This window comes from Aulonocara sp. 'chitande type north' Nkhata Bay, linkage group LG6, assembly GCF_057382095.1.
Source record: "Aulonocara sp. 'chitande type north' Nkhata Bay isolate Kocher_YH1m ecotype deep benthic linkage group LG6, A_spYH_male_GT1.1, whole genome shotgun sequence".
In the NCBI taxonomy this organism is placed as follows: domain Eukaryota; kingdom Metazoa; phylum Chordata; class Actinopteri; order Cichliformes; family Cichlidae; genus Aulonocara; species Aulonocara sp. 'chitande type north' Nkhata Bay.
In genome coordinates, this window is record NC_141349.1 from 28,463,102 (window position 1) to 28,476,706 (window position 13,605).

General features: G+C 39.1%; 1 protein-coding gene across 2 annotated transcripts in view; it reads left to right on the top strand.

Moving 5' to 3' along the window:
* Nucleotides 1-11,287, top strand: part of rab11fip4b (RAB11 family interacting protein 4 (class II) b) — a 28,213-nt gene extending 16,926 nt beyond the window's left edge. The window contains exons 4-14 of one of the 2 annotated variants that reach the window (XM_086296122.1): nucleotides 1,128-1,262; nucleotides 4,040-4,075; nucleotides 4,982-5,081; nucleotides 5,442-5,545; nucleotides 5,983-6,123; nucleotides 6,465-6,546; nucleotides 7,323-7,460; nucleotides 7,647-7,805; nucleotides 9,348-9,428; nucleotides 9,878-10,021; nucleotides 10,737-11,287. In XM_086296122.1, coding sequence (XP_086152248.1) covers nucleotides 1,128-1,262; nucleotides 4,040-4,075; nucleotides 4,982-5,081; nucleotides 5,442-5,545; nucleotides 5,983-6,123; nucleotides 6,465-6,546; nucleotides 7,323-7,460; nucleotides 7,647-7,805; nucleotides 9,348-9,428; nucleotides 9,878-10,021; nucleotides 10,737-10,853 — 1,237 coding nt within the window. In that variant the 3' untranslated portion in view covers nucleotides 10,854-11,287. The remainder of the gene's footprint in view (nucleotides 1-1,127; nucleotides 1,263-4,039; nucleotides 4,076-4,981; nucleotides 5,082-5,441; nucleotides 5,546-5,982; nucleotides 6,124-6,464; nucleotides 6,547-7,322; nucleotides 7,461-7,646; nucleotides 7,806-9,347; nucleotides 9,429-9,877; nucleotides 10,022-10,736) is intronic. The other variant, XM_086296123.1, reaches the window with a different exon arrangement.
* The last annotated feature ends 2,318 nt before the right edge of the window (nucleotides 11,288-13,605 follow it).

A 13,605-nucleotide genomic window follows, 5' to 3' on the forward strand; every position in this document is an offset into this window, starting at 1 on the left:
ATCTCTGCTTTGCCTAAAATCTGTGGAAATGGGAACAAATGTGGAACCAGAAATCCTGCATCAGTCAAATGCTTGAACATTAAAACATCACAAACACGTGCTCCTGCCTGCATCATCAAAAGAAACTATAAATCTGCAAACATTGAATTAAGTCATTTTATTTGAGCTTTCTTATACTAATTGCTGCACAAACTAAAGGGTTTACCAAAACAGTGATGACAAATTGATAATTTTATGTCCTGATGTGTTTGACATAGAGTGATTCGAAAGAATTAACCCTCTGTAAGTGTCTCATTATTGCTATGATTCAGTATTCCTACTAAATCACTTGGGGCAAAGGGAACCACAGACTGGGAGGGTGCAGTCTCTGTCCTAGAATAGTACCAACTTCATATTATTCAGAGTTTTGACTGTAGCACTGTAGCTTAGGAGTTCTTGCCCTTAAGGCCACATTAATATTCATCAAAAGCCCGTGTTTAATGGGATTACGTCTCCCAGCTGAAAGACTGGCTTTACAGCACCATGCTCCTTTCACACATACCAAGCAGATAAAACTTATCAAATGGAGTTGGCAGGGAGATTTAAATTCAAAATGAGGCCCAGATTTACAAGAACTTTTAGACAGCTCAGAACAGCAAAGACATTTGAATAACCGTCTGCAAAAAGTACAATTTCTAGTTTCTAGTCAAGATATTGATCTTAAAGTTAAAAAAAAAAAAGAAGAAGATTAGAGGAATGCTTAAAACTTAATGTCGAACTGTTTTGACTTTTTTAGGAGTAACGAACACAATTTCACAAAGTTATTCCGAACTACATGAAGATTGTGCGGTTTATGTTCAGATCAGACCTTAAAAGTGATAATCCAGCAATAGATGGGCAACAATGTTGTTATTTTTTGTTTTCGTGAGAGGTTCAATTTAATTCAGTTTTACTTATATAGCTCCAAATAACAACAACAGTTGTCAAGATGCTTTATATTGTAAGGTAAATAACCTACAATAATCCAAATAATAACTAATGATTAAATGTAAATAAGGTCCAGAGTGCATCATTCGCTATTTCTTGATAAATGGTCTGATTGGTTTCAGTAACTGTGTCTATGTTACTGTGTGTCTTTGTGTTGATAGTGCGGGTCAGACTCCTCGTAAGGTGCGTCACCATTACACCGGAGAAATGACGGATGTCTACTGTTCTCAGTGCAGTAAAAAGGTCAACCTGCTAAATGACCTGGATGCTCGCCTCAAAAACCTGAAAGCAAACAGGTAGGACACGCATAACGCATACACACAGTGATGTCATCTTATAATTTAATAATTTCCAAAAATCCTTCGTAGTCTGCAATTTTCCCAGGCAGAGTACACATTTCCCACTAGCAGAAGCTTCGAAACAAGAGCACACATGCCTTGTTTCTTTGGAAATTAGAGTTATTTATCCTGGCAGGTAATTTCTAAACATAGAAGACAATAATTCATTTATACAAGAGACAGGAAGGATCCACCCTACTGTTACGTGAGAAGAAACAGATGCTGTCAGCTCGTAAGTGAACTATCCCGAATTTAAAGTGTATTCATCCACTCACATTGTACTGACCCAGGAGACACTGTTATCTGTGGCTCTTTTTCTTAAACTGTCATTTAATGTGAATGATCTCACATTGTTACAGAGTCTTAAATGTTTCCTCGCCTGGTTTCACACATGACTGAACACATCATCTCTCCACATGCTCACACACAAACTCTAATTGATCGTTATGTAAGGCTGTCACTCCTGAGCTTACCTCACCGCCCATTGTAATAGGGAAACTATTATTAGAAACATAATCCGCAGTGACCATTAATAACTGTACAGTCCACCTGGAAACACAAATACACACATGCACAGGCATCCAGACGCACACTTTTTAGAAAATTCAACTAAGAAAAATGTCTTAGAGTACAATTTGAAACATGGATGTTGGACTCTATGGGGGTTAGTCCCTCGTAGATACTGCAATAGAGAAGGCTTAAAAGATTTAAAGAATTACTTGTTTATATTCTTCTCCTATGGTCAGAGTTCATTAAGGGTTAACAATTTAAGCACAACATAAAGTTGCTTAGACAATGTTTTATGTTTTGTAAACAGGCTCTTAAATTGTCACCCGGATAGTTTTTTCATTTGGTGTGTCAATCACCGAAGTTTAGCTGCCACGCTGGCGGGTAAATGTTTTTACCAAAATAGAAATGTAATAAAATCCAAAGCTGAAATTCTCGAATGCATTGTGAGACGTGCTGCTTCTGTTCCCTGTCGTCTGTGTCAGCGTTTGAAAAACACACCCACATCCACATACAGTTATTTTTCATGTTTTCGTGTATCCGACCCTGACAAGCACAAGCCAGTCGCAGGAAGAGTAGTGTTAGGTCTTCACAGAAGGGCTGTGTTAATAAAGGGGTATTAATTTAGAGACTGAGTTTGATGAGGTTCAGGATGGTAAAGAATTGAACAGGTTATCCAAACCTTCAGATTTTTGTCTGAGCTCTTATTATATTTAATAGCAAATACATTCAAGTAATTTAAGGCTGTAAAACATATGCTTGGATTGGTGAATGCGTTCATCTATTACCTGCTTATAATGCTATTTTGGGATTCTGTTTTATAAACAATGCTACAGATGATTGTTGTTTATTTTTCAATTTTGTACGTAAGAATGCTGGTAAATTACAGACTGAATGAGCTTTTAGATAAAGTCTCGTACTGTAACATATGTTTGCAATTTGTGTAGATAAAAAATATATAGGGAATAAATTTCAAACCTTTCACATGAATTTACATTTGTTTCTACTGAATGTAAAGTCATGGTAAATGGCCTGTATTTGTATAGCGCTTTACTTAGTCCCTATGGACACTACATTCAGTCATTCACCCATTCACACACACATTCACACACTGGTGTATCATGGGGGGAAAAATCTTCAAACCACTCTGTACAGTCCTGTGAAAAACTTATCATACCCTTACTTCTCCCACAGCACCTAAGAGGCAAAGTCACTGCCAGGCGCTGCTTATCAAACACACCTGATTAACTGATCACCAGGAAGTGTGAGCACCTCTGTAAAAGCAGAGGCTTTGGCACTTTGCTAGGCTGGTGCATTCAGGTCTGTGGCAGTGATGCATCTTAGCGACACAATTTTTGCTGCCCATCAATCTGAGAAGGATTTTAAAGCCATTTCCAAATCATGTCAAGTCCATTATTCTGAAAGGAGATGCATTCAAAACAGCTGCCATTCTTCCCAGGAGGGATAAATTCACCCCAAAATAAGAGGAATTGCAAAACATTTTTTAAAAAAAACCTTAGAGCTACATCTCAGACTCTGAACAAACCACAAACGCCTCAAAACAACTGCCAAGCACAGAGGTAGAGGGATGATGGTCTGGGCTTGTTTTTCTTTTAAGAACTGGGCCCCTTGGAGTCATGAGTTGGTGTGAGTTTAACTGAAACATTAGCTGTAAGGAAACAGTGCATCTTGTTCTTAAACTGTTAGCAAGGAGAAACTGTATGACATCATCACACATAAGCCCCATAGTCATACTGTAGAGACAACAGTGATCATTTTTTGCACAGAATAGGCTGTTTTTATAAAAATGGTCGAATTGCACTCTATTCTGCTGCGTTAACTTTGTTTATCCTCCAGCCTTGAAAGCCTAGTGTTTTGTGCCAGGACTTAATGATGATGTTCGCTTTATATCAGTGTCAGCTGTCAACTGGGTAACCCTGCAGTGTGTTTGCTCATTTTTATTAATCTAATGTGAATCCCAGGCACATCATACAGAAACTCTTTGGGCCTTTGTCCCCCCTCTAGAGCTGACAGAAAGCCCTGTTCACCAAGGGCTAAAATAATATTAATAGTGACCTTCAGCGATCATTTTTCCAATGCTTCCTACTCTCTCTCGCACTAAATGGCTAAAATTAGTGGTTACATCCACTGTATTGTTGAGCTATGTGTCTGGACAGATGATGATGATTGACTGAAAAGAATCTGAAATCTTGTTCTTCTCCTTGTAGCCCCAACAGGAAAATCTCCAGCACTGCTTTTGGAAGGTAGGCTTTTCACCTTTGCATTTGTGTCCACATGCATGTGCTTCTGTGCGTTACAGGCAAAGTCACTCAGTTGTCCTCTGCGTGTTTATGCATTATACAGCCCGCCCTACACGTGCTTGTTCGATCTTGTTGACATAGTGACGTACACAGAGCAAGATTATCAACTAGTGCTTCCTGATCTCTCAGCTGTCCTATCACTGCACACACTAAATAGGTTAATTTCTAACTAGTTATTCAAAGAATTATAGAGCCAAGAACACTGTACAAACTTTTGTTTTTTGTCTCAGAGCTGAGGAAACGAGTTTGACATCATCTTTTTTTAGTGGCAGGAGTGGCCCACTACATGGACTGTTGGTCTGTAGTGGGTGAGATGTTTTGTATCTAGGCTTTTGTCCTATTTTCAGCCACAGAAATTGAGTTATAGTGACAGAGTGAAAATGGCCTGTCGGGCCTGATCTATGTATTCAATATAAGGCTTGGCTGTCTCCCTGTTCTTCTTACTTTCTCCTCTGTCTGGTTTGATGGCTGCTTTCACTTTATGGCTCTCTTTAACTGTTCTTCTGCCCTTTCTCCTTTTTGTTTCCTCTCCTCTCTGTTGCTAATCTCAGTAATAGGCCAGCAGCTTGTTTTTCCCACGTTATTCCATCAGTTTACAATGGGGAAGCTAAAAACTACATTATGACATAAATATCACAGCCAGATGTACACACACCTGTGTGGGTGTGAGTGTGAGAATCCTCATGTTAATCCTGTTTGCAGCAGCTTCTTTTCTTTGGCACTGTAGTGTCCTATATCTGGGTTACCTTGCAGCAGCTTCGCTGCAGAAACATAAACACCCAGAACCGGTCATTGCCTGGATCTATTCCGAGCATATTCTCTAAGCTGTTTATCTGTTTGTTCGAGCAGGCAGCTGCTCCACAACAGCAACTTGAGCAGCAGTAACGGCAGCACAGAGGACCTTTTCCGAGACAGCATCGACTCCTGCGACACCGACATCAATGAGAAGGTATGACTTTATGTTTCCTTCTGTTAGTTTGCTCCATGTGGTGATTTGTATGACTGCGTTTTTTTTAAACAAAAGTCGATTCCTCATTGGATGTGATCATGTCAGATCTAGTATTTTCAGTGGAAGTGAAAAACTGAGATACTAAACACTCACCTCCAGCATGTTAAAAATGCAACATTTACTAATTTCTGTCAGTTCTTACATTTGCAAACCTAAGTTAAAAAGAAAACATTATGAATCTGTTTTCAATTACAAACTTGCCCTGTTAACTTTATTACCTAATTTAGATGCATGGGATGCATAGGATTGTAACATTTAATTTAGTTTCTGGTGTAATTTCACAGTTTGTTTTTCTCTCAGGTCACTTCTCTTGAGAAGAAGGTGGCAGAACTAGAGAATGAGATCCTGCTGAACAGTGACCTCAAGTCCAAACTGAAGCAGGAGAACACTCAGCTAGTGCACAGGTAGAGGACTTTGTTTCCCCTTTGTACTAGTCTTATCTTAACATAAGCATAAAATTATGTAACATGCATGTAATTTATACAGACACATCTCTTCACTGACAACACTATTTATGCTCATATATGCTATACTCGCTGTACATGCCAACATACTTAAAGTGCTGCTGTATATTTGCATTTGCACTTCTGTATATAGACTGTTCTCTTCCAGCTAACTGCATTTCACTGGCTTTGTACCATCCTCAGCACAGTCTCATTAAAGTTGAATCTAGTCTAATTTATAGCAGCACAAAAGAAAATGAAGGGCAGATAATTTGACTGAAATTACTCATGTAAAATTGCAGCAGCATTTAGTCATTTCCAAAGTAAGCTTGGTTTTAATGCTTTGCAACAAAAAAATAAATCATGTTGTCTGATGCGTTCATCATCGTCATCATCAGGGTTCATGAGCTGGAGGAGCAGCTGAAAGACCAAGAGACCCGGGCAGAGCAAAGTGTGCAGGAGGGCCTGAGACGCCACAGAGAGGCTTACAGCAAGCTGGAGAGAGACAGGAACACACAGATAGAGCTGCTGACCAACCGGTGAGAAACACACAGTTGCACAATTTGCTGAGCACATTTCCCAATTATTTGTGCATTATCTTTTTTTATGTAAATATGTGAAACTCATTATAGTTCAATAATAATCGGAGAGAATTAGACACCGACCATATCTTGGATAATGATGTTTAAGTCCCTGCTCGCTTAAGAAAATAAATGCAAAATGGAGAACTAAATGCTTAACAGCTCTGAGAGTCCTCCCAGGGTTTTAGTCATCTGCCTCTGGACAGCTACAGCATGTATTTTACCCAAACCAGTGCCTTAGCTGACTGTGTGCCACACTATAGAAATGCACGCTGACATAAGGGATTTTGTGTCTGTAGAGTTAAGCAGCTGGAGGAGGAGAATAATGAGATGTCCCTTAACATGAACCGACTCAAGTCGCAGACAGAGAAGCTGGATGAGGTAAGTGTTGCTTACGTTTCCGGCTGTATTTCCTGTGTTGGTCATTTAACCTTTTAAAGCCAGATGTATTATAGTTGATACATGGGTCTTTGTGAGTTTTTGAGACTTTTACACCATCAGTATACTTTTTTTTTTCTGAAAAACCAAAAGAAATTGCACAATGCATTTTTAATGAACAAGTTGCAACAAAAAAACCCACCTTATGTGGAAAATATGATACATGTTAAAACTCATATTTGCAAATTATTATGTAATTTATTTTTTAAAACATTTTGTCAGAAGGTGCAGTAAACACTCTATTTTCCAAAAACTTATTTTTCTGCCATTTATTTCATGGCTTAGGCTTTAAAAGGTTAAGTAGTTGTCTGTCATCGGTTGTGTGTGTGTGAATCTCTGCAGTTTGGTGTCTGTTTCTCTTGCGAACGCGGCGGGTTTTCTCATTTCTATCCACGCCTGTGAGCACAGCGACAACTCCTTCAACATTCACAAAGCCAAAGAGAGACGCCAGTAATTATATCTGTGGAGATAGCGTCTTAGTTTTGAACCACACCTCATTTATGAACTTGTATCTATGCAAATGACACCAAACCCGACTCTAGCTTACAAAATGTTGTGCAAGCAATTTATCACAGAATATAAATGCAAACTTTATCTTGGTGCTAAAACTTGTTTGCTCAACAGAAATGCACTCCCATGACCCTGAATACCAAACACACAGATAAATAAAGGAAAATAAAGTTCAAACTATAGCTGTGTGTATATATGGCTATCCTTAGGAGAAGCAAAGGATGACAGATAAGCTGGAGGATACCAGCCTGCGCCTGAAGGATGAGATGGATCTTTACAAGAAAATGATGGACAAACTGAAACAAAATAGACATCAGTTCCAGAAAGAAAAGGATGCCATGCAGGAGGTAGGAGGAAGTATTTTATGTAACCAGACACACACAGCAAGGTGTGATTGTTTGTTATGTTGCTCATTCAGTTTCTCTGTAACCAGTCTCTCGCAGCATTTATGTCAACTCATACACTTACACCTACAATATGCTGCCTCTGCACATTATATAACGTTTTTCATTCGTTCTTTCTGTGCTGCATAGCTGATAGAGGACCTGCGTCGAGAGCTGGAACACTTGCAGGTCTTCAAGCTGGATGCAGAGAGGTCAGGCCGGAGGCCAAGCTCCTCCACGGGGCTCTCAGACTTCAACAACAGGAGCAGGGAGGTGGAGCTAGAGCATGAAGTCAAGAGGCTCAAACAGGTACTGATGAAATGCTCTGTTGGGCATAGGCAGTTCAGCGAGTATTGTTGCTAATGAATGTGCTTTAAGACTGTTTGTTATGAATAATGAACAATAAGAATATGAAACAGTGTTTAAAACTTTCTACAATCCTTCAGTCAATGTATGTAAGCAATCTAAGGATTTTCAAAAATATCTAAATGCTGTTTTGATTTGATCGTATGACAGAAATGAGGAGTTTCTGCTTTTTGAAATGTGTTTATGTGGAGCTTTTCATGCATGTGGAGGTGGTAGATGCACAGAAGTAAGAAGTACAGATTAAGCTGCCACAGACTGAATGTAACGTAATGTATGAATATATATTTACAGATTATTCATGTTTCATTTGATTAGAGTAGCAGTTCATGTACCCTGGCTTCTTAGACTTGATTGATTCAGCGTTGAATGTGAATATTTTTGACTGATTTTATAAGTTATTGGCTCATATGTATATGTTTCCACTGTCTATCACGCTGAATGATGCATTCAGTACAGTAATCGCCCCTAGAAATAGAAATTCAGCTCAAAAAAATACACTGTTATCACATACAGTTTTACAACTTTTCATGAGCACCTTTTGTATTTTAACTTTTTCTGAAGTACACCTCCACAACGTTTAACACAGCTAACTGGCTGCCAGAGGAACATAAACCTTTCTGCTTGTGTACATGAAGCTGTTTTTGTGGCTACAACCAAAAGATGAAAATTGAGCATATAGTGTCACAGACTACATTCAGCCAGAATACATTGTTGTGCATTAGAACTGCTGTGATCCCCCGATGTACTGTGCCGATCTTTTAACCATTAAAGAGAAGTTCAGCATTGCTAAATGCCGTGCCAGCTGCAGAGGATATGTGATCTTTATCTTTTCCTTAAGATCTGTTTGTCTGACATTTTGCCTGCTACAGTTACAAGGCAGATCTTATTGTTGCAGTCCTGTTAAGTGGCCAGACCTGGTGTAAAGCAAACATTAGAGATAAGCAAGTAGATGAAAGTGTTTTTCAGATGTCCTCTCAGATAAGATGCATAAAAGCAGTTGTGCAGAAGCTTTTGTGTGACTTTTTATCACGAGTTCATATGCATTAGAAATGTCGCTTTGATGTTCCTAAGCCAGACAAAGGCACCATAAAAATCTGGAGTTATCAAACCCACGTGGCCTTGAGGTAACTTTTAAATGGCACAGCCGGCCAGAACTGCTGATTCATTCAGTGTCCGTTTTATCAGTGACTTAACATGATACGGTCCATGTCCTCCTGGCTTCGAGCCAAACTTGTCACACCTTGCAAGCAAGCAAGTAAAGGAGTAATAGCAGTAGTTTCATTCTGCCTTTGTGTCCTGTCTTTCTCTAAATCTGCTCCTCCCAGCAGAGTTACCAGCATGTCTTTTGAATTCGGACAAGTAATAAAACTGTCTGTGTTTTATATGTGATGGATCACGGCCTCTGTTCACCCACGAGAAGGATGAATTCACTCTCTTATGCTTGCCTGTGCACCTTTTTGTAAATGTCTGTGTGTGTGTGTCCAGCGATTTGTGTCCCAGGACTTTCTTCCCCCTGAATACCAGCACCTGGTGTTGACTGGGGCTCGGCTCCGTCCCGGTCTGATGGTAAAATTGCCTCCGTGACCTCTGACCTACCGATTAACCACTAATCACGACAATGGAGTAGAGTGAAGTTGTCCATGCTGACCGGGCGCTGCAGTTCCCTCACTAATGTTTAAGGATAGACTTAAGGGAAACGCAAACTGACCTCTTGTCAGCAGTTTAAGGCAACTTGATTGTGGAGCTTTCATAACACACCAGAAAAAGCAGGGAAGAGTTTGTTCTGTAACACGCATAACCCATGTTACATCTCGTAGGTGCTGCAAACATAGACGTGCATTGCTGAGTTTGCTGCTACCAACCGCAGTGCTTTGTCAAATGGGTTGAGTGTGGCTTGAGTAGTGGTCTTTTCTTTTTTTTAAAAAGTCATTTTAGTGCACTTTTATGGCCTAGGAACTTATCTTGTCCTTTTTCGCTCTCTGTCCTCCACCTCCTCCCCTGATTTTGCATTTTAGGAGAACCAGAAGCTTAGAGAGCAGAACGAGGACCTGAACGGTCAGATCATCAGCCTCAGCCTGCATGAAGCCAAGAATTTGTTTGCCACACAGACCAAGGCTCAGTCTCTAGCTGCTGAGATCGATAATGCCTCCAGAGACCAGGTAAAATCAGTTATGCAGACTTGTAACAAAGAACATGAACACCCCTGCGGCTACAATGTGATTTTTTTATTTTTTATTTTTTATTTTTTTAATATTCTGAGTCTTACTGACAGCTTCCAGACAGGGTTTTATCTCAGTGCTTACAGGTTCCTTAGTTACAGTGAGAAATAGCTGTTTTTCAGGCCATATCACAGCAGTACGATGTTATGCATCTACCTCTGTTTTACAATTAAATCTATATCTGCATAATGAGGAGAGCATTACTATGAGTTATCATATTTCTGTGCAGTTTTTAAAATGTTATTTTCATTCCTTGTTTTCAGAGGAGTTCAGTGCATTAGTTAGATTTTTTTCAACATTGGCATTACTTTTTTGGTTGGTTGGTTAAAAGTTTTATTTTTTCTAAAATTATAATACAGTCAACAGCCACTTTATTAGGTACACCTTGCTAGTGACATTGAAATTGCCTCGATTCTTCGTGGCACAGATTCAACAAGGTGACAGAAACATTCCTCAGATTTTGGTCCATGTTGAAATGATAGCATCACAAAGCTGATGCAGGTTTTTTGCTACATCAAAAAGTTGCCCTAATGGATGCAGATGTGGTAACTGTGGTGGCCATTTGAGTACAGTGAGCTCATTGTCATGTAACTGAATCATAGTAACATTTTTTTTTTCTAATGAATAAACATGTATTGTACATATTTCTCCCTAGTTAATGGAAGCCCTGAAGGAGCAAGAGGAGATCAATTTACGTCTGCGGCAGTACATGGACAAAATCATCCTGAACATCCTGGACCACAACCCCTCCATTCTAGAGATAAAGAACTAGCAGCGACTCAACTGGAATGAGCAGCGTTCCTGATCTTGGGAGAGTGAGGATCATTCCAGTTGTCTGATCAGAGCAGGGTGACCTGAATCGGGGGGAAAGTGTACAGAAAAACAGAGCCAGTCTTACGTAAACAGACATGCATCGCCCCCTGCTGTTTGTGCCAAGAAGAGCGTCTCTTCAGGATGGTAGAAGGGGATTCTGTGTTGAACAAAAGGGAGTTTTCTCAGCCAGTGATTGTTCACTGACTGGTTATGCTACTGTGACTGTTCTACTCATTTGATCACATTTTTATTCTGTCTATGCTGTGAGCTGGAGTTGAAGTCACAAGATTGATCTCTTGTGAAAACTCCAGGAATATTCAGTGTCCAACGTGCTTTGAAGATTCACTTGATTTAGTACACTGGACATGAAAACTGGAGGAAAAAAAAAGAAAATGTAAACAGCTTTATCCTGAAGCTGTTTGGCATGGCGTAGAGAGGCACAATAAGACAGTAGAGCAACATGACAAGCAGACTTTAAATCCAGAGTGAGACAGGCCAGGCCACTGTTGCCAGTCTCTGAGTGCGTGTGATGACATATTTGGACAAGTATGTGCTGAAAGAAGGTCAAGAAGCGAGGCACAAGTGGTCAGAGAGAGAAAAAGAGTGATGCCCACATTATAAATTGAAGACGATGAATTAAGGAAGAGCGTTGACCCTAAACAGGTGGGGATGTTACATGATAGGCCAGGTATGCTACCAAAAGAGGCTTTTTGTGAAGTCGATGAAGGTACACTGAAAGTGAAATTTTTCGTTCACTCTTGCGCACGTCTTCCACGAAACCACACTTCGTACATCAATCAGTCCTAAAGCGGTGAACAGTTTTCACTGAGAAGTGGCCCTTAGTTGGTACAGACGAGTCGCTGAGTGTCGCGTTATGGCGCCGAAGCTGCAACCAAGGAGTGTCTTCAAACTGTAACTTCCATGGCTGCTATTTGCTAGCTAAACTTGAGCTTGATAAAAAGTCACTGTTGCTTTGTAATAGACCCCAAATGATGTTGCACAGAAATATAAAGATGTGAATGTACAGCGTGAGGTGGAGTGACTGGTAGCCATTGTAACGTGGTTTACCAAGTTGTCTTTTCATGTTCAGTGACTTGGATACCGGATGTGAGCGTGCACAGGAGACTCACTTTTTGGTACAAAAGACTTGATTTGTCACATTTGCACCTACAGCAGGTTGCAGATTGTAGTTTAAGCCCCAATGACTCTGAAGCCCTCTTAAACTGTAAATATCACGAATGTACGATTCCTTATTAACTTTCTGTGTGGCCAAAAAAGCAGTTTTCCATTGAAACTGGTTAATACATTTGGCAACATGTGTACAGTATTTAGTACTGTTATATGGAGGGCATTGTTTTCAGAGGGGAAACAATTACAATCTCATGTATTATGTAATTATTCTAAACTTGAGTTTTGCTTCCTTGCACAAAAAAAGGTTTTGTTTCCTTTTGCATGGTCACATTTACTTCTGTCTGTGCCTTTTGAGGACATTTTTCGAGATAATCTCGCTATAGATTTACGCTGTTTTTTGGAAAGTGCGTTTTCTGTCTATGTATGACATTTTCATGACTTGTAAATGTTGTAATTATCTAGTGATAATTTGTATTTTATGTGCCACTCACCAATCTTTTTTCAGATTGATACTGAGAAAACACTTTTATACAGATTAATCAAGAAACTAATTGTTGTTGCTTAGCTGTCCTGTTTGCAGTATAGCACAAGACTGTGACGTATGCAAGCCAGTTTATCTTCTTTTCTTTCCTTTTTTTATATAAACACAGTGAGCAATGATTTTTGAGTTTTTTTTCAAGGTTTTTGTTAGATTCAGTAAGTCCACTGATTTTCAATCAGTTTCAAAGTGGGTTTTTATATATGGTTGTTTACTGTCTTCCTAACTTAAACGGTGACTATTATGAGCAATATTAACTTATTACCTGTACCTGCTGATCTGTGTCCTGTTTTGCATCTTAAATCTTTTCACTTTTAATCCACTTATGCCATTCTTCAAGTAAAAAAACAAAAATTCAAGACACACTGAGCTGTAAAAACTGTCACAAACTCATGGCTTTTAGCTTTCTGTTATTAGGACGATCCGATTGGATGCAGTCATCTTAAATAGCAATAAAAAATGGCTTTGGCAGTGATGTTGTCTCATGAAATTTCTGTTATTTTCATTTGAATTCAGCTATAGTTTCTAAAACATAAACATTGTGCCTAAAGTGTATGCTGCTGCTGTCTTAGCTGCCATTATGTACTTTGCTGTAAATAAAAGTGTTTGCGCTGGCATGAAAATAGTCATGTCGCCAAATGAGAATGTTTTAACTTTAATGTTTTATTTTATGTGTTTGTGTGTATTGTGTATTCTCATATGGGAAATCTTAAAATGCAAGATTTACAACCTTTTGTAAAAGGGCAGCACTGCGCTGTTTAGTTATGTATGGTCAATACCCATGTAAGCCCAGGCATTGAGGGGAAAAAAAACCCAAAAATAATTATTAAATAAATCTTCCTTACAACATTATTTTGGAGCAACGACAGAAAAAACATTTCTATCTGATTTGACTGTGACTGGTGCTTTTATACATGTAGTTTTACCTAATTTGACTAATTACATTACAGTTAATTTAGGTGTTATTAGAGATTTTGCGGATTATAAATGCCAGTTATTGTTTTATGTATTTATTTCATTCATTTATTTATTTTTATACATT